This window comes from Haemorhous mexicanus, chromosome 6, assembly GCF_027477595.1.
Source record: "Haemorhous mexicanus isolate bHaeMex1 chromosome 6, bHaeMex1.pri, whole genome shotgun sequence".
NCBI classification, from domain to species: domain Eukaryota; kingdom Metazoa; phylum Chordata; class Aves; order Passeriformes; family Fringillidae; genus Haemorhous; species Haemorhous mexicanus.
Genome location: NC_082346.1, coordinates 29,173,691 through 29,194,805, shown reverse-complemented (window position 1 = coordinate 29,194,805; position 21,115 = coordinate 29,173,691). Strand labels below are relative to the sequence as shown.

At 35.4% G+C, this 21,115-nt stretch overlaps 1 protein-coding gene across 4 annotated transcripts in view; it reads left to right on the top strand.

The window, feature by feature from the left end:
- Positions 1 to 21,115, top strand: part of TTBK2 (tau tubulin kinase 2) — an 82,042-nt gene that overhangs the window by 39,041 nt on the left and 21,886 nt on the right. For 3 of the 4 annotated variants that reach the window (XM_059849555.1, XM_059849556.1, XM_059849557.1), the window contains 7 exons: positions 9,856 to 9,921; positions 10,533 to 10,625; positions 11,613 to 11,738; positions 14,623 to 14,780; positions 15,731 to 15,947; positions 17,349 to 17,560; positions 18,724 to 19,324. In XM_059849555.1, coding sequence (XP_059705538.1) covers positions 9,856 to 9,921; positions 10,533 to 10,625; positions 11,613 to 11,738; positions 14,623 to 14,780; positions 15,731 to 15,947; positions 17,349 to 17,560; positions 18,724 to 19,324 — 1,473 coding nt within the window. Of the gene's footprint in view, positions 1 to 8,006; positions 8,043 to 9,855; positions 9,922 to 10,532; positions 10,626 to 11,612; positions 11,739 to 14,622; positions 14,781 to 15,730; positions 15,948 to 17,348; positions 17,561 to 18,723; positions 19,325 to 21,115 lie in introns of those variants that run through there. The other variant, XM_059849558.1, reaches the window with a different exon arrangement.

The following is a 21,115-nucleotide window of genomic DNA, read 5'->3' as shown; positions in this document are numbered from 1 at the left end:
AGCAGGGTAATTAGAATTTAATTGTAGGGATACTCTAATCATCAAGCAAATACATTTAACAGAATGCAAATTAAGTATATTTATGAGATTCATAGTCTGCTGTTTATTGCTTTTTGAGGGTGTAGTACCTAATATTTTGTTTGCTATTGTCTTAGAGATAGCTGAAGTAAGTACTAGCTTATTTTTGTTTTTTTAATGGAGGCAAAGAATAAATGATTCTTTTTGCATGTAAACCTAACTTCATGCAGCCATCAATTTCCATGTCTCTGTTTACATGCTGAAAATGGAAAGTGAGGGTGTCAGCTGTGGTACAGAAATAGAAAACCTTGAGGGACAAAATGCGAAGGACATTTGCATTCTTAACATCATCAGTACTGCAGCCAGCTCTTAGGCAGTTGTCATCACTCCTGTTTTAAAGGGAACCTTAACCACAACTGTTTTCTGAGGTACTATTAAATTTAATACAAAAAAACCAAAATAAAATAAAAGAATAAGCCATCAGTCTTTGCTGTTAAAAATATCAACCTTTAAAAAAGATTTTTAGGTCATAGTTCTTTAAAAATCTATAAATTCAACCATCGTGTATTATCACACGCCTGAGTTTTGTGGTCTATTATTTATGTGGATTGCAAATTATAAATAAGTGAATTTTATCTGTTTTACAAAGAAGATAGTATAACATGTATGTAAGCTGAGGTGAAAAAGCTAGGGAGTAACAGAATTAAAACCCTATCCATAAGGAGGTGGCATTTGGATAAAACCTTTTCATCTAAAACATCAGTGGTTTCTACTCAGTATACAGGTCTTACTGACTGGCAGCCTAAAGAATTGTTCAGATTAACAGCCAGTCCCCTGAATCTAATGATTTGGACTCAGCAAAGATAATTGAAGGAGAAAATTCCTTTTTGCCCAGTTTGGTATTTAGTTTGGAATATGGGATTCCTTTATTTAGAGTATCGTGACTAGTGGGTTGAAATGTATTCAGAGGAGAATATTTTGTTTGTGGAATTGTTGTATTTGTGATAAATAAGACTTTTTAGGTAGAGGGGAGAGCTACCCTATGACTGCATCCCCCCATCTCCCTACCTACCTCCTGCTCTTCCCAGTGACTACATTTTAGGTCATTCTTCAGTGGTTATTTAAATAAAATCAAGAGCTTCATCAGAGTTCTCATTGTCATAGGATATTTTAGCATGACCTTGATTTCAAGTGTCTAAATTTTCCTATATTTATTTGAAAACTAGTAAAAAATCAAAATTACATCGTTTAAAGTATTTTACAGTACTTACTTACTCTGAACATTAACAGAAATATTCAAATCCAAAGGCAACAGAGTATCCACCAAAATTTTCTGAGGCACTACACATGCTCTTTACTGGTGACCTGTCAGTAAAAAAATTGTCTTTGACTTCTGCTAAAGCAGGAGATACACCAGCTGCTGTACAGTCTGACCCTTAGAAAAATGCTGTGAAAGCAGTTGTGAATGCAAATGTCTAGATTTTTTATTGTCTAGGGAAGCAGTTACAAATCTGTTCACATCAAACAATGCACATGTTATTCCATATCAGGTGTTTCAGTACAAATCAGCTAAGTGCTGCTTGCCTTTCATCAGTGCCCTCAGGTTCTGAGGATTTTTCAGCAAATGAGGTTTTATCTTCAAGTTTCACTTAAAGGTACAGGTGGTGTCCTAGATATGTAGTATAAGAAGCTGAATACTTTGAAAAAACAAACACAAAACCAAAACAAGGAACCAATAAAATGATGGAACACCACCACCACCCCCAAGAAACAACTAAACAAACAAATAACCCAAAACAATCTTGCACAGAATACTTCACAAAAATGTATTGGTAGATAAAAAAATCAGAATGTTATATCCATTTTGAAAGCTTTTGAAGTCTATTGTACTTCAGTTACATACAGGGACAGAAGGTATAAATTTCTTATATACTGGAATTTTAATTTGGCTTTTTACTTATGAAAATTTAGGAATGGTTCTGCATTTGAATTTCATGGATGCTTCTTTTTTAAGATTCTGGATTGTCTAGATTGCTGAGGAAGTCTAGAGAATACTTCCATGTTATTCTGCCCTACCTCCTGTCATCTTGGCAGAAGAATTGCAGATTGTTAATTTCTGTATTTGGAAGAGAACATTGTTTTTATGATGCTGAAATAGTGAAGCTATATCCATTAAATGCTTTTTATGATGAGGGAAAAGGAGTGGGATAGTTTTGAGAACGAAAGGAGCAAAGGTGAAGCTGCACTGTTGTAAACAAAATGGTCACTGCAAGTCTTTTGTCTTCTTTGAAGACCATTTGGACCTATGGATAGCTTAAAGTTCTCAATCTCCTTTTCAAGTAAATGCTGTTATAGCAAACAGAAATAAGAAATAAAACTCAGAAGTGGTCCACAGATAGTGTTGACTAAAACTGGGGCAGGTTTTTTTGTTCACCCCAGTGCTCTTCATGATTTAGAATTTGTGCTGGTAACTACTGAATAATCCCTTGACTGTGTGAATTTATTATAAATAAGAATCTGTATACTGGAAGTTATTCAAGAATAGTTAGCGAACATGGCATGCCAAGTAAAAATTGGAATAAAATGAGACCCACACATTAAATTTAAATGATTGGCAGCACCTCAGTCATCTGCAGAAAATTGTGAAATCGGTCTGGTTTTGGTTTTAGTTAAAGAGCACTAAGATACTGTTTCTTCAGGAGTTCCTTGACACACCTCTGTTTTGAGTGACAGAGGTTAAAGCAAAGTCCAAGGACAACTAGGATATGTTTATGAGTACAGAATTAAATGGCAGCAGATTTCATGGAAAATAATTAAATAGTACAGGAAAGTTCCAGGGAGCTGTTTGATATCTTAGGGCACTGTATCATGAATATAATAAATAATTGGCTCAAATATGTCCACTGTTCTAAACAGGCTTCTCTTCCATACCTGACTAAAACTGTTGAAAGTCCTCTGCTGCAGGGTAATGGTGCATGTCATTTTGTTAAATGCACTGTTCAGGTGCTCTTTCATCCTGTTGAGAAGCATTTTGTCTCTGGCATTTACCTTATGTTATCTCTTCTCAGTAATGGCCTCTCTCAGTGCTGAACAGTACATTACAGAGGGATATGATTAGCTGAGGATTACATGTGTACCCCTAAACAAGGGACAGAGTATTTATTTTTTCTCTTGAAATATTTTTCATTTTCCTCAGAGCTTTTTGAAAAACATGTTTTAATAAGTTTCTGTGTAATGGTTCACTGAGGCTTTTATACATTGATATACTTCCTAGGCGACTTTTTATAAGTTGTCTCTTAAAGTGAGTACACCATTAGCTTGCAACATAATTGTTTGGAACAAGATAGTGACAAAAAGTTAGTTTTCCTCCTCAGCAATTGCATCTAAGCTATTCATGATGTATTGAATGCCTCTGCACCAATGCTTACAAAGCAAAGACCTGAGTGTGCTGAAATTTGGCATTAGAAGTTCCCAGGATGAAATGTCTGTAGCTGGGCAATCCTAAAATAATTTTTTTATTAGTTTCTTCATTGCTTGTCTAACAAAGGCATAAAGTAATGAGAAGAAGCACTGAACACATGGAATTGTTCAATGGTTTGGGTTGAAAGGGACCTTAAAACTCACCCAGCTCCCATTCCCTTGCCTAGACCAGGTTGCTCAAGGCATATCCAACCTGGGGTTGAACACTTCCAGTGGGGCATCTACAGCCTCTCTGGACAACCAGTTCCGGTGCTTCACCACCCTCTGAGAAAAGAATTTCTTCCTAACAAAGCAAAATTATGTCAAATTTTTCATTGTTACCAACTTTCTCTAGACATAGGACAGGTATCTTAACCATGTGTTTTGAGACCTTCTTAACAGCCTCTCTGCTTCTCTTCAGCACTTCATGTGAAGATGCAACAGCTGGGATTGTAAAGCATTAAAAATACGAAGTACATTTGTACTGAACTCTCTATAAATCAGCAGAAAGGCATAGAATGAAAAAGAATCATAAAAAAAAAATTTAAAAAATTAACGTGTACATCTTTGTATTTATTTACATAATGTTGATTTATAAGTGGTATGCATGAGTTGAAAGATTTATGACAGTCTTCTGAGGTTCCATTTCTGAACTAGTAGTGCTTTTATAGGGAAGAGATAAGAGTCAGTTCCGTGAGGTTGGTGGAGACTTTATTTTCAATGAAGAGATTAAAATAACTGTTAGACTTTTGAGTTTCAAAGGTTTTTTAAGCTGGCGTCTTGTGTGCAGTAGTACAAGGTGAAAAATGCAGGTGGTGAATTAGTGCAAAAGATGAAAAGAAGAGCGTTATCAATTGACTTGCTGACAAAAGTAGAATGGATGTATGAATTTCATGTCGTGTGACATTGTTTTGCATTGTTTTGTAACACCTCAGTGGAATAATCTTGGAATTAAGTAATTAAACCAAAAAATTAAGAAAATTATGTATGGTTATATTTGAGAGGAAGATTCTTTATGACCTAGAGTTTTGGGTTTTGGGGTGAAAAATAAAACCAAATACATGATATCCTGCCTGAAGAAACAGCTTGATTAATAGCTGAGATATGAAAAATTATGATAGTAGAATACTTTGTTAGGGTATATTGTTTTGCGGGTTTTTTTCTCCTTTTCTGTTGTGTGCAGAACACTGGTATCATATCCAAACAATCATTAAACAATTTTACTTAGAAATTTAAATTTGACATTCTGAAAGGTGCTTATAGCTGTTCTATATTCTGATTCAGCAGTTCCTTTATTTTCTGTAGAGGTAATAGATGCTCAGGGGAATGGGCTGTAACAGCCATATAAAAAAAAAGAAAAGGAAAGAAATAATTTTTCTAGTGATACTTGACCTTTGAGTTTTGAAAGAAATTATTCTATGAATGATGAAATTATTCTATGAATGGTGAAACTTAAAGTTTTTCTATTGTTTTGTGTACTGCTTCCCTTATGCCCTCCAAATTTCTTAGTATTTTCAGCTTCATGCTACAGTTTACCTTTCTGATCAGTACCTAGTTACACTTTTGTGACTAGGCTTGTATTTACATGCCATCTAAAACTAATGCTGGTTGACCAGCTGATTGGTGTCTCTTAAGATGGATGTGAGCCATTTTAATTGAGTTTTAACTATCTGTCTCTGTGTCAGTGTACTAATTTGGGTTCTGTCTTTAATCACCAATTTTCATTAAACTTGCAAGACCTGAAAGTCTTCGGGAGCTGTCCTGTTTGTTTGAAGTTAAAAGCTATTGTGGTGGAAAGACAGATGGTTTGGTCCATTAAAATTTGTTTTCTGGTGAAAATAGAAGTAAATGAAAATCAAACCAGAAACTCTGGTTTCCAGTTCTTTCTGAGCTATGGACTAAATTCTCTGCCGAGTTATGAAAAAATACTTGGAATCATTTAAAAGAAGGAAAATGTGTTATTTTATTGTTGTGCTTTAATCTCAGCTGGCAACCAAGTACCACAGAGCCTCTTGCTCATTTCCCCCACACCCATCCTGCCTCTGTGGGATAGGGAGGAACATTGGAAAGAAGGTACATGTATGTACATTAGCTTCCTTGAGATGTTTTGCTTTCCATCCATAGTTGAAATAAGCCTACTACTGAAACAGCCTATTTCTGGATTTATGCAACTATTTAATATATTATATTATCATTATAAAAAATAATAAATTTGATATGTACAAAACATAAAAAATAACTACAAAGCATAAAAAAAATAAGGTCTCCATTCTCCAGTCTGCTAAGGGCAGAACAACTGTAAAATTTTTACTTACAGAGATAAATAAAACAATATTGTGCTCCATGGGGAAATTATTTGCCAGTGCATAGCTGGTTTATATAGAGAGTCTTCTTACAGTAATCTCTGCTTCAGCTCCTGGAGTAAGAAAAAGAAGAAAGATTGCAGGGAGCAGAGCAAACATATACATGGCAGACATACCCTGTGTGATTTTTCACTGCAGTAAGTTTAGGTTTGTGACAGACATTAGTAGGTTGTTACCCTGTTCAGCCCACCAGACTTTTTGCACATAAATCAGCTTTGGAATGACTATAGTCTTTAGCTCATGCATCATGTTGGCTGAGTACTCCAGACTGAAAACTGAGTAGCTCAGGAGGTGTTTTGTGTATCAAATACTGCTGTCTTAGAGATGGTGTTGCTCTTTATAGCACATGAAGTAGGAGACAAATTTTCATTTGTCACGTGTCTATTACAACTCACGATACTGAAATTTAATTGTATTGTTAGTTGTTAACTTACCTTGATACTCAGCTTCTGCTGGAACTAGGTAGCATAGGATCAGACAGCTGCAGTCAGTTTTTGGAAGTCACAACATTTGTTTAGGTATATCTGAGGCCAAGAAATGTGTCATACCAACAACTAGCAGGAGATAGGTTGATGAAAAGTTCTAAGTGCATGTACTCAGTTATTAGTGTCTGATGTGGATTTTAAGATAGAGCTGAAAGTGTGGGTTTGAAGAGCTTATATGCAGTGAAAATCAATTGAGAAGTATAATATATTGTAATGGCAATTGTATTTCAACTGCTTGATCTTTCCTTACTCAAGTGATCCCTGAAATTTTCACTTGTTTTAAACTGATGTTAACATGTGCTAGGCATTACATTAGACTGTAAAGTCTATATGTTCAAAAAGGGGAGGATTAGAATATGAATTGTTGAAGCTATGAAAAAAGGTTTCAAAGAATTGAAACTGTGTGTAGTTCCAATCATGGAAATAGATTTCTGGTGGAATTTGAACTAAGAAATTATCTTTTTTGAGGGAAAAGATAAAAAAGGAGAATTCTACCTTTAGCAAAGGAAGATGGGGTAACATAGACGGCTGCTTCTCTACCCATCCCCTATGGCTTTTGAACCCTACTCTAGAGGCAGCACTGCTGGCTTCTCAGTGCAAAACCTAGACACTTGGGCATACTCAGTCATGGCCTGACTGATTGGGAGAGTTATGCTGTGTCTCAGATATAATGTAAAGAACAAGTATTGATTTTTTTTTCATGTTGATTTTCTAGTTTCTGTGACTGCAGTAATAAGTTAACTTTTTTGCTCTGTGTAACCTTTCCAATGTTGCTTTGAGGAAGAAACCCAGAGCATTTATCTAGAGACACTGAACTGAGCTAAGGAGAGTGATTTGCCTCCTCCACAGCCACTCCAAAAAAGCAACATTCATAGGTTTGTAAGCATAGTGTCTCCCAGGAGTCTGAAAGCTGTGTGCTTAGTAGAAATAGTTCACTTTGCTAGGAACTGCTAATTTCCTGCCTGTAGATTATCTGAGACATTGCCAAGTGTTTCCAGGGCAGCAACATCTCCAAAGAAAACTGATGTTACATTTAAAAAGTACCTTTATAAGTAGAAAAATTCATCATAATCTCTGGATCGGCTTAATTCATCTGCATGTATCTTCAAAATATTTTTTTAACCTAATTTTGAATGATTTTGTATTTTTCTTTGGCTGCATGAGATGTTATGAGATGCGTGAAAATTTCTGAAATAGTTTCAGAAGTTATGCAAATGCTCAGAAGTCTGTAAATTCTGTTCTGAATTGGGCAAACTTGATTTGACCTGCAGAACATCACTCATGTCAAGAGTGACATGGCAGAATTATTTTATTGTTGTTGTGTGGCATTATAATACTGCTATTGAATAGTGACCAGCTGCATTACTAAAGGTATTTTATTGCAGTTTGAAATATAACAGAGTGACATATGCTTTTACTTCCAATTATAGGAACTACACTTTAAGGCAAGAGACAGTGAAAGGCTTTAGATGTCCTTGCTGGAATAAAAAATTCAGAATTTACCTCATGATAAGCTCATAGAGACAAACAGTATTCATTCTTCTTTTTTTTTTTTTTTTTTTTTTCTCCTTTCCCATCCAGGTGATTCTCAGATAATTGAAATCATTTGTTAGGGCAGATAAGGATGGCTGTGATCTTAACATTCAAAAACATTTGAATTGGTACACAATGAATTTCCTCATATGGACATTTCTTCCCCAGGACAGAAGTGGAATAGGTCAGATTTTTAGTTTTTGTAAACTGAGTGGGATAATTTATTTATCATATGAAATTTCTTAGTCTTTTTCTCTTGCTTTGTCCAGCAACTGAAGCATTTCTGTCTTAGTTATCAAGTAGAAATTGAAGTTGTGATGCTAGAAATGAAAGTGGCGTTTCATCCTAGGTTTGATATTTTCCATTATTCTCAGAAGAACAGAAATATTTAACTAAGTAAAACTGAATGTAGTCCTTCCTTTTTAACATTCATGCCAGAGGCAAAAGACAGCAAGCATTTGGTTTCATCTTCTGAAACTATATGCTCTTGAGATCTATGGAATTTGTATTTGCAACTATTTTAAAGTTAAGCTCTCAGTGCCCTCCTGAGAAAATGCTATTTATTAAACTACATATTTTTTGAAATTTATCTGTATTTTCATTGTCTTGGCAGTGATGCTATATTACTCTTAGTTGGATGATTTACCAATCTGCAGAACTACTAAGGAGATTTAAGTACTTTTTTTAAAAAAAATAGTTTCTCCTAAAATTTAGCAGCTCTAAAGCATGTTGAGCTATTCTTTTTCTAATTGCATGGTACTGTGAAATTTCTGCAACTACAGTGCAATGTTTCATTTCAGGGTAATGTTCAGTGTGGGATATGACATAAAATTAAAGATAAGGCAGACAGACAGTTGAATCTGTCCTGCCTGAACATGAAATGTGTTCTGAGCACCATTTAAACTGTATGATGATGTGCAAAATCTAAGATCTGTGGAATATCATCTGAGTTCCTCTTCATGTTAAGAACATCCTAGAAAATATTCTCTGCCTTAACTAACACTGGTTCAGCTCTCATTGTACTACTCTAGCAGATATTGATTATATGGACTGTTGAATCCTTTTTTAAAGATGTTGCTGCATAATCTTGCTGGATTCAACAATTAGATTTATTGACAGTAATAGCAGCCCCTGATATATTTAAATGATACCTCTGTATAGCATCTGTTGGTGGAGAAGGAAAAAATGTTGGTAGAGAAAGGTGGAAGTGTTTTATCTTAATAAGGTATCAATTATGTATTGTGGTTATCTTTGTGTGTATATCAAACCAGAGTTTTTAATGTATTGTGCAAATTAAAAAAAAAATCTTAAGAATTGTCATGAGTCTTGGGGGGCAGACAAATCACCAATACCTCTCTAAGTACAAGTCAGAGGTGATGTAGATAATTCAAGCTTCTTATGTTCATTGTTAGAGGAAACAAAAAGAACTATTTATTGGGAAGATAAGACTGCATAAAAGAAAGTGAATTTAATAGTCCTGGCAGTTTTGTCTATATATAATGATTAATTAAGAGGGTAGCATGGATTGGATATCTCTCTTAGGCAATGTAATAATATCACAGTTTGATTAAAAAAAATGAAATATCTACTAATTATGACTGTCATCAATTGTGTAATTCCTTCTGTAATATTTTTATTTGAATAAAAGAAGGATGAGAAAATACATGCTCTGATTATAAAACTTCAATTGACTTATGATCACAAGATATTTAGAATATCAGGGAAGAAATGCTGGTTTTCAGAAATGGAAGGAAGTGAAAGAAATGCTGGAAGAGAAAGAAACATTTTAAAATGGTGTCTCCAGTGCAGCCTTTGCTATTTACTGGTCAGCCAGTTGTGCCCACTTGAATTTCCACTGAGAACTTGTAGCAGCACAGTAAACGGAATTAAAATCTCAAACAAGATGTGTTGTGGCTCTGTACTCACTTTGCAGATGCCAAGTTCAGTAGTCAGAGGGTTTATTTCTGACAATGAGTCTCTTTCCTGTTCTCTGACAGCCAAGAGCTGTTGCTGGTTTTCGAGGAACGGTACGATACGCATCAATCAACGCGCATAGAAACAGAGTGAGTATCACAGTCTGAACCAAAACCATCTCATGCAGCTGGAAGCAGTCAGTATTCCGTTACTAGTTACTATTACAGTTACTATTCATTTCCTCTTTTGTATTCTTATCTGTGCTTTTATTATTAACAACTATAAATTTCGTGAAAGAATAATGTAATTTGCAGTAGTTGAGGATAAAAAAGTTAATTGTACAAATGTAATGTTGATTCTAATACTTATCTAATACAAATGTAAAGTGATTCTAATACTTACCTTTGGTGTTCATTTGTATTGCAAGTTAACAAGTTAAAAAAGTGAAGCTACTGAGTTTTATGAGGTACATAATGCCCAGTATGTTATCTTAACATCATACTCTAAAGAAATCTGAATAAACAGAGATTTGCAATGTTATTTTAACACGCTTCAACTTTTATTGTATTTCTCTCTGTCTTCTGTGGAAATTTACTTATATCTTTCTCCTTAAAATAGCCACTGGATTTAATTAACTTATTTTGCAGCGTAGGTTATATTAAATTTTATATGATAATTTAAGTTCTGAGCAGTAAAGGACTTATCTTCTCATTTGTTTAGGTATTTGTAATATGCTTTAGAATAATATTTCCTTTTACAGGAAATGGGTCGACATGATGACCTCTGGTCTCTCTTCTACATGTTGGTGGAATTTGTGGTTGGGCAGCTGCCTTGGAGAAAAATAAAAGACAAGGTAAAGCTAGAGGTGAAACCAGAGCATAAGGGAGGTTTACTTCTGGATTCCAGGGAAATGCTGTGATAAAGATTCCTCTTAGAATCATTAATTAATTTTAACATTACATTTTCCAGTGTTTTCTAGTGTTAGTTCTTGTGACTAGTCATGGTATAAAAAGCAATCAAATTTTACTGTGTTCTAGGAAGAAAGGAGGTTGTACTTCTAGATTAAAATTATTGTAAAGGGCAGAAGTAAGTGTATATTTGCCACTTACTTCATTATTCCTGTTATCACTTGAGTACTTTATTTCAGCTGTCACACTCTTAAAATGTCTAATCTGTTTTGATTATTTGTGAAATAGGTATTTCTTATTTGCTGGTGAGCAAAAGTGGATTGGGCAATATGCAGTAGTGCCTTTAGTCATATGTCATAGGGGAAGTATGCAAAGAAACAATATCTAATCAGCCTGTTAATACTTCTTGTAACTTCTTTTGAAATCATACTGAAAGCAGGTTACTCTCTGATGTGGTTTATGTATTGGTAGATAACAGTGTGGTGTATATGTAGCATCTCCTTTTTGGTTTTGATTTATGCATCCTACATGACTAAATGTACACCAAAAACTGACTGAACTTGACATGATGCAACAAGAGATTTAAATCTTTAAAACATTCTATTAGAAAGGGTTGGAGCTTTTAGTGACAGCTCTTCAAACACAAAAACATAAACATTCAAACACAAACAGCACAAACACAGTAGAAAACTAAATGGCTTTTCGTATTGAGTTTGAAGTTTGTACATTATTTTTACAAGTGTACTGAGGCCAAAACCAGAATCTCCTATCGTGCTATCTGGTGTAGAGTGGCCTTTCTCAATACCATTCAGTGTAATGTAGTGACCTGTCTCTCTGGCTAGTAGTGTATTGAATGGCTGTAAGAGAGAATGTGAATATGTTGTAACAGAGAAGGAAGATGTGCCAATGTTTGTTGTGTTACTTACTCCTAGGAGCAAGTGGGCTCCATTAAAGAAAGGTACGAACACAGACTTATGTTGAAACATCTTCCGCAAGAATTCAACGTCTTTCTGGATCACATTTCTAATTTGGATTACTTCACAAAGCCTGATTACCAGGTAAACACTTGTACTATTTTGTCTTTCTGTTTTATAAAGAAGAGAATTTTATGCTGTTTCATCTTCAATTTACTTTGATTTCATTGTGCAATTTTGATCATTATTATGGTTTGTGCCCCTACAAAGTTAATTTAATGACCATTTAGTGCCGCAGAAACACTGTGGTTCAAACATGTTATCTTTTTTCATTTGGGAAGTGTAAGACTTCCCTTCGTGTAAGTTAAGTTTCTAAAAACAATTGACACCTGTTTTTCAGTCAGTATTCTGTTAGGCTTGTGAGCTATCCTGCTATCACAGCGTCTAGTACGTGCTCCATAAGTTAATTGATCAGATTGTTCTCTCAGAGATTGTCGTTCTGGCAGTTTTACGAAGTCTAGAATTCAGCAACGACAGCTAGAGCACAACATACACTCATGGTGTGTTTTCAAAATTGAAGTATTGTGTACAGAGATCACAGAAGACTAGTCATTTTTCTTTGTTTAAGAGAGTATTGCCTGCTGAAATGGGCAGCCTCTGCTCAGTGGTAAGGTGGTATGTGCTGAGAGGATATGCTGTAGAATGTGTCTTAACTCACTCAGTGTTGACCTATGATTAAACAATAAATAAATGTAGAACTTTTTCCCAGTTTGTGCAAAGCAGGAGAGGAGTGCTCAGGAAAAACAGGGAGGGAGAGACTTGACAGTTTTTTCAGCCTCGCACACTGTGAGAAGTTGTATGGATCAAACTGCACACCCTGACAAGCTGTCCCTGTGGCTCCCAGAAACACGCATTCCTGCTTCCCACTTGCAGGACCTGTCTGCCTCTGAGCCTTTGTTCAACTCCCTAAATCAGTGAACTCAGAAGGAATGAGTTTCAGTTGGTGTTCAAGTGTAATTGGTTCAACTGAATAAATAAATCTGGCTAATTCTGGAATTGTAACTTTAACAAGAGCAACTCCTCTGCTTGGTAGAACAAAGAAATCAAGATGTATAAGAATTGAAATAAGAGCTGAAAACCTCAAGAAATAACTGATTTCCTGTTATAAGTGAATTTCTCTAAAGATACTGGTATATGATTCTGCACATTTGCAGAACAAATCAATTTTTGTGAAAAAATTTGAGTGTTACAAAAAAACTTATTACAAACACAGAAAATGTTCAGTATTCCTGAAAAATAAATACTTCAATTTTTTTTCCCTCTTCTCCATTACAAATTTCCATGAAATTTAGCCTGTAGTTTACAATTAAGTGAGGAAAAAGTTTTCATTGTTTTGTGTGCCTGGTTATAAAGATGTATCAGATTTTTTTTTTCCTATGGCAAAAAGTATTATTGCAGAAATTTTGATGTTGCATAGAAAAATCTTGATTATAGACTGGTAAATAAATTTTGCATTACAGAATCTGAATGATAAAGCATATAGACATTCATATTTTTGCAAATCCTTTTTGTATCTAACACAGCACATGGACTCAACAATTACCATGATACCAGGACAGAGTTTTTCCATGATAGACAAAGCCCAGTAATTTACAATCCTGTGGCTATTTGTGGAACATTTGCAGTTGTGTAGCTACAGCCTGAGCCTTCCAACACAGTCTTGCTCATGTGCTTTAGACCAGAGCAAGGTGGTTTTATCTAGAGCAGTGAGAATGCTCTGTTAAACTCTGGTCTCTCTTAACCTGTATTTGCAGTGGTGTTATTCCTACCTACTATATTCTTTGTATTTATGGGTGGGCACTGGACAAGAATGTATGTATATCCCTGCTTCGAAGAGTTTGTAGTCTAATACGTTCATCACCTAGGCCAAGAAACCATGTTTGAGTTGGCAATATCAGATGGGTTTTTTTTCAGGTATTTGTGCATACGTTGCCTCAGCCTCCTGGTATCAATAAGCATTTGAGTTTGCATTTGGCTTATAGCAGAAATTGTTGAAAAGATTTAAAAGAGAATGACTTTAAAAATTACTTCAGAGACACTGCTTAATGTTTAGAGGAGAAGAATTAAGCACAGTACATAAGGGACAGATTGAACTATGGCTTTGTGCTCTTCAGTAGGATTAACAGAAATGACTGGGACAGATGGCACACAGAAGGTTCTTGGGAATAAAAATTACATGGGTGAGACCCCTCTATATGAGAGAAATTATCCAAACTTTCCATCTATTTCAAGTTGCCAAAGGGTATGCCAAAGGAGAGTGTGGAAAAAATTTCAGCATCCTGGATTGGAAAAAACCCCAGATTTTTAGCTTCTAGGGGGAAAAAACCCTTAGAAATGTTACAGAGTAAGAGAATTATATGGACACAGCCCTTCCCATCAGCTACTAGAATGAGACAAAGTCTATTTCATAGAGAGAGGAAAGTGATGCCATCTTTTTCTCTGTCATGGACACAAATTTACTAAAGGCTTTTTCATAGCATAAAATGGGGATTGAACACTTAGACATTTATATAGTATAAATGTCAGCATTACATGAAGTAAATGATATATGGTTCTTAATACAGAAAGGTATGAATTAGCAGATCAGTATCCTTTCCTACATCTCATTCATTTCTTAGGTTTCATGGTGCTACCTAATGTATTATTTTCTCTTCCTCTGCTGGAGAGCCAATTATGGTATTCTGCAGCCATATAGTTATACTTCTCTGTGTGTATTTCTGTCTTTTTGTTAAAGTCTATGGTGTATCTTTGCCTTATGCCTTATAAAAACACAGATGTGGGTGGATTTTTTTTCTGTTTTAATAAAATGAAATTTTGTATATTTTGGCCTCAAAATATTGAAAAAAATAGAAGTGTTTAATATAAAAAACTCTTTCTTTAATGTTTTCAGTATTACAGGAGGATATTTCTTAATTACTTGGTCTCTTAGAGAAAAGTCAAGCTTATTAACTTTTTTCTTTATTTTCAGCTTCTCATGTCTGTGTTTGACAACAGCATGAAAACGTTTGGGGTTATTGAAAGCGACCCTTTTGACTGGGAGAAGAGTGGAACTGATGGCTCTCTGACGACAACAACAACTTCAACCACCCCTCAGTTGCACACTCGTCTTACGCCGGCTGCAATTGGGTATGCACGGTGTGGTCTCTTCAGTGGCAGCCACAGAGGGGCTTCCTACCAAAGGGAAATTATCTCCATAATTTAGGTTTTTTCTGCAGGAGCTTGAATGCATACAGGAAGGGAGGTTTGGGAGCATTTGAAGTATTTCCCTTTTTAGGGTTCCAATTTATACTATCCTGAAAGATCAGCAGTGCAGGCCTAAAATTACAGCAATAAAAATAGTACTCCAGGAAATTGCATGTAAATTTGTTCATCCATCCTTTGCTAAATTGTATTTTGTGAAACTAAATAATGTGTCCTGAGTTTAAGTGCCTGGAAATTTAACTGCCTGGAAATAAGCCCATTGTTTTCTGTAATCTTGAAATAAAATTCTAGCTGCAATTTCCTTTATAAGTTTGAAAAATGACTGGATCTTTATAAGAAATTTGGAAGTAGATTTTGGTTGTGTTTGAAATAATATTTACTATGTTGTATGAGACATTCTGTAATAAAGTAAATTGGATAAGATGTGATGTTCAATAATACCCATACTCATCTCAGGGGACTAAAGATATAAGAGGTGTTTATGGATGAACATAAGAAGTGTTTATGGGTGCCATTAATTTTTTTGAATAGAAGTATACATAGAGAAGAATCAGGAGAGAAATTGAGTCTGGACATGAACTCTAGCAAATTTTCTCAGAAGTGGCTTCAAAAACATTCAAAAAACCATCTTTTGTGTGATAGAGTTTTTTTATTTACATGTTTTGTTATGTACCTAAATTAAATAAATTGTGAAAGCCAGGAAGTAGTGGGTTTTATATTAAATAATGTCCAAGGTTTATTCTTCTGCAGAGATGTGATTGTCTTTGTAATTTTTTGTTTGTTTCTTTCTTTTAGAATAGAAAATAATTTCTGTAAACACATGAGAATATAATAATTTTTACTTCTCTGATTTTATTTTTAAACTACTTTTGTAGAATTGCCAATGCCACTCCTATCCCAGGAGATTTGCTGCGGGAAAATACAGATGAAGTATTCCCTGATGAACAGCTCAGTGATGGAGAGAATGTTATTCCTGTTGGTGTATCACCAGAAAAAATACCTGGATCCCCTGGACATCAGCGTCCTCAGGAAAAAGATGTTTGGGAAGAAATGGATGCAAACAGAAACAAAATAAAACTGGGGATCTGTAAGGTACTTTCAAATCTGCGTTGTGAAGACCATCTTTGAACAGCTTCGTATTCTTGTAGTGCACATAAGATATAATGAATAAGGCAGTTGTACTGATGCTGATTAGCCAGAATGATCTAAGAAAATAATTTACGGTAGAGATAACATATTTTATATACTGAAAAAAGCAGACAGACTTTTGGGCCTTGTGTCACTTTATCAGGTCTTTATGATTAATAGCTTGCTGATAATTTGTGACTCTGTAGTTTGCTCATATTCGTTTTCTTCGGACATGATCTTCGTTCTTGCTCACTGAGTGAAATCAAAGCAATTTTCCTGCATCTTGCATGTGTAGAAGCTAGATACTAAATGTGCAAAAGAAGATTTTAATGTTCTAGTGTTGACAAATGATGAGTGTGAATGGCAGTATCTATTTAATTCACTTGGTGGTTTTGTCTCCATAAGACGTGATACCTTTGTACTGATTCAGAGGTTCATTGGCTGGTCTTTAGAAGAGAATACTGCTTTATTTTCAAAAGTGGTTTCTGAAAATTGGTTCCTGTCTGCCTTACTCACAATCACAGTATTTCATGCTTGAACAGATATTGCCTGTTTCTGAATTGAACAGTGTTTTTAACATGAAAACAGATATGGTACTAAAATGTTCTTTATCTAGGAGAGCTGTCTAGTTTTGAAGCTGTTACTCATTATTTGCTAGGAAAACAAACGTATTGTGGGAAAGACCAAGGCATGGTGCCTGCTTTCAGATGTGCTTATTTGTTTGTTTCTTTGTTTTTATCAGAGAGAGAAAGGAGATTATTCTAGTTCAAACAAAGGCACTTTCCGTTACACCTGTAGAAACCAAGGATGATCATGATTTCCCAGCTCTAAATCATATTCAGTTATTATTCTAAATCATGTTCAGTCATTGTTTAGATAGAATGCAGTTGGGTTAAAACATATGTTAAAGTCACAGAAATATTTAGTAGATTTAGTGTATAAGTGTTATATGCTCCAGAGAATCAAAAAGACAGCCTGGAACCTAACTTCTCTTTAGTAAGAGCACTTGACTGTAAAGCAGACCAAAGATGCTACCAAATGCTAGGTTTCAGACTGTTATTAAAGAAAATTTCAGAGTGAAGTGTGAAGTATCAGAGTAAATGTAACTGTATTACTGTGTCTTTGAGACTCCTGTTCTCAGACTTACCCAGAACCAATATATTGCCAGTATTTTGTCTGCTGTAGGTGTGTGCTGAAGAGTGTATCTAAACTACCTTAACTATGGCATGAACTTAAGGACCATTCCAAATACAAATTGGCTTTTCACATTCTAAAAACGTGGGGGGGCTTTACCATGAAGTACCTTGTCTTCCTCTTGTTTTGCCACTCCTAGTAAGTTACATTTTTACTTTACATTCTGCACAGGCTGCCACAGAGGAAGAAAACAGCCACGGACCAGGGAATGGAATGCTAAATGCCCCGAGTCTTGGTTCTCCAATTCGAGTTCGCTCAGAGACCACCCAGTTAGACAGAGATGTTCCACTGGTGCGAAAGTTACGCTCCATTCACAGCTTTGAACTGGAGAAGCGTATGACGTTGGAGTCTAAGCCCGACACTGATAAGTTTCTTGAGACCTGGTAAAGAAATTATGTTATCATTTTGCAAGGATCTTTTAAGGATATGTAATTAGGATACTTTTATCTATGCTGTGTGAAGAGCAGGAATGGAGCTGTTGAGTATGCTTATGCAAGTTACAGCAAAGTATTTTTTATAATATTGCTCAATTAATGGATTCCACAACTTGGCAGCTACTTTAGAAAATGATTACTCTAGAATACAGTTGGACTTCCACACCAGTCAATTTTGTATCTCAAGACATAGTGGTTCTAATCCTAGTATTTAATAAGTTTTTCTTCAGTGGCATACTCCTGACAGTCACTACAACTCATCCTGAATAAGAAGGTTGACGTCAGGTGCTCAGTAGAGAGAGAGATTAGGCTATATGACATGAGAAGGGAAGTTTACAGGAAGTGGAATGAAGAAGTTAGAAATCTATCTGCATGCAGCAGGCTTAGTTATGTCCAAAGGTTTTGCACCAACATAAAAAAATCTTGGTGGAAGACCAAGAACTTAAAATAGAATTTGAAGGTAGAGAAGAGACAGATGTATGAAAATGGATTCAGTTTGCCTGTGTCTAGAAAGAATAAGGGGAGAGGGACACAGTGAAATCTGACTGAAAGACAGAGGCTGAGTGGGGACAGTAGAAGAGATCTGGGGTGATGACAGTGGCAAAATCCTTCTTAATACTTCATAGGGGAGCTAGGAATTTGAACTTGTTTGATGAAGCAAATTATGCAAAGCATAAGTAAGAAATCAATCAAAGCAATAAATAGCATTCTTCTTGAAAGCATATAATAACTGCTGCAGGAGACATCTGTTTCTTCTGTTCCTCTTTGAATCTCTGCTTTGTAACAAATTAAGTACAGGGGACATCTGTGGTAACCTCACGACTGAGTTTTTTTCTCTCACAATTCTCCCTTCTGGTAATTATATTTACAATACAATGTGATACATTACAACTAAAATTAAAAATATGTATATTTCTAAGACCACCCATATTTACTTGACATCATACTTACTTGTCTCAAATTGTGGATCTTTGAACCATTGTAGGCTGTTCTAGAATATGACAACAAATTTTTGTATAAAGCTAATTTTCTTCTTCTGAAAACACTCAAATGTAACTTAAATGATTTAATTAATTCTTAACTAATTCAGATATTAACTTCTTTTCTCTAAGTTTGGAGAAGAAGCAGAAAGACTTGAAAGTGGCAGAGACTCCTGTTGCTGCTGTTCCTCCTCTTTCACAGAAAACATCTCTTCCTGCTCCTGCGACTGCCCGCACAGACCATGTTTGGCACTATGATGAAGAGTATCTTCCAGATGCTTCAAAGCCTGTGTCAGCTAATTCTCCTGAGCATGCTGATGGTGTTATGAGCAATGGATTTGTAGCTGTTAACCTAAGCTCCTGCAGGCAGGAGGTTGATTCTAAGGAATGGGTGATAATAGATAAGGAACGGGACTTGCAGGACTTCAGGACAAATGAGGCTTTAGGGCACAAAATGACTGGAAGTCCCTCAGATGAAGAGCCAGAGGTACTACAAGTTCTAGAGGAGGCCCTTCCAGAAGAGCAGTCCAAAGAGGGCGGTTGGGCAGGAAACAATGTCCATGCCAAGAACCAAACTTCAGGGGTGGAGTTTGTTCTCGACATGGAATGTCATCCTGCTGCATCTGAACAGCTTACAGATAAACTGGAACTTCTGTCTGGAGCTGCAGGACAGCTTCTTGCGGCCACCCCTAAAAGTCCTATGGAAGCTCAAGCAGAAGGAGCACTCACTCCGGTAAGAACACCTCTTCTTCATTCAGAATTGTAAGAGGAAATGGTAAAGGTGGTGTAGCAGAAATTCCTAGTTTCAACAGGTATGGGACATGATTCTTGAAGACTGATCTTCCATAGTCTGTTACACAGCTGTTTACAGTCATCCGTGGAAGTGCTATTTGTTCTGCAGGTGTGCTCCACAAAACTGGCCACATTTAACAAAGAGTTATCTATCTATATATCTATCTAAAGAAGCTCCTTGTGCAGGGATTCCTAATCAGTGGGAGACACACATGGGAACACATATTTATTATGTTTGCAGTACATAAACATAAAATTGCAATTGAATGTGTAAAATACTGTGCTACAGTGTTTCATGTGCTCCAGGAAAAATCTAAGTGGCTGAATTTAAAAAAACAATTACTTGCTCTCACATCTCACTATGATTCCTGCAGTGTTCCTTCTGGAATTCACTTTGTTTCTTCCTGTTACTTCAGAAATTTCTAATGGTCCCTACACAAACGACTTGTTGCCTTTTATAAAGTGTTGATGCAAAAGTATTTTCACTTCTAAAATACTTTTGCAACTCCTACTTTACTCCTGTATTTTTTGCCAAAACAGATTGCTTTGCTTTCATTGCATATCCTTGTTTTTCTTTTTCTATCTTTTATGAAGAATTCTCTGTTGCACAGTTTTTGAACATTTACTTTTTTCTCCTGTCACTGTTTCTAAACAGAGACTTCTTTGCCTTTACTTAAGGAGTAAGTGAGATTAATGGTTAAGTGATTGGGAATCACCTCATGGTTTTATTTCTCCCCTTTCTAAAGTAGATAATGTGGCATCTATGATCTAAAGGTCAGTTCTTTTAAGTTCCCTTGAGCCAAGAAACCTGGCTATATTTTTTCTTCTTGTACCACTTTTTGTGAAAGTTACTGCCAGCTCATTAGAAAAAAACTTGTCACTGACTAGTCATTTATTATCAGGTGTGGAATATCTTTTATAGTGAAAATGAACTACTCAATGTAATTAACTGTAGCAGCACAGTAAAATTTCAACTATGCCTAGATTCTCATGGAAAAGGCAAGATCATATCTTTCAGAAGACATTATATTTGGACATCATACTTTAAATTATGTAGTTTATGGAAGATTTGTCTTGTATAATAGAAAATACAGAACTGTGTTAAACAACAGATTTTTGAGATTTAGTTTGAAATATTAATTGCTTGAAAGAATTTTTGATGGTTATAAACCTTTAAAAGGGAAAAATTATTTTAAATTTTTAAGTTGTTCAGGTTTTGTATTTTAAGGTCAGTTTTAGTAAAACAAACAAGAAAGAGCAGCACTTGGTCCTGTAAAAAATACTAATTATCAAGTGTCTTTATTTCAAAAGCCATTAAAAACAGCTTGTAATTTTCTATGCAAATGCACTATACAACTGTACACTTTATACAAATGTAGCTCTTTTGGGGGAAATAGCTGTTTTACTTTAAATTAAAAAAAAGTAGAGGTGATACAAATATTATGCACTACAGTGCAAAAAATGGACAATATCTTTGAAAAAGAAGAAGCTTCAGAACATGGGAGCAGAAATGGTTGCAAACAAAGTTAATTATTATAAAATGCATTGGAAGAAATACTGGCTGAAGTAGAAACTCGAGTGAAATTTTATTTTACTCTGGCTTTGCAGGGAGATAAGTAGCATTTGTCAATACCTCAAAAAAGGGGGAAATTAATACAGGTTATGCTGGAAGGGCAAATAGTGTTGTGAGTGCAAGATGAATGGCCGGAAGGAACTTGGTGTTTCAAAGGTG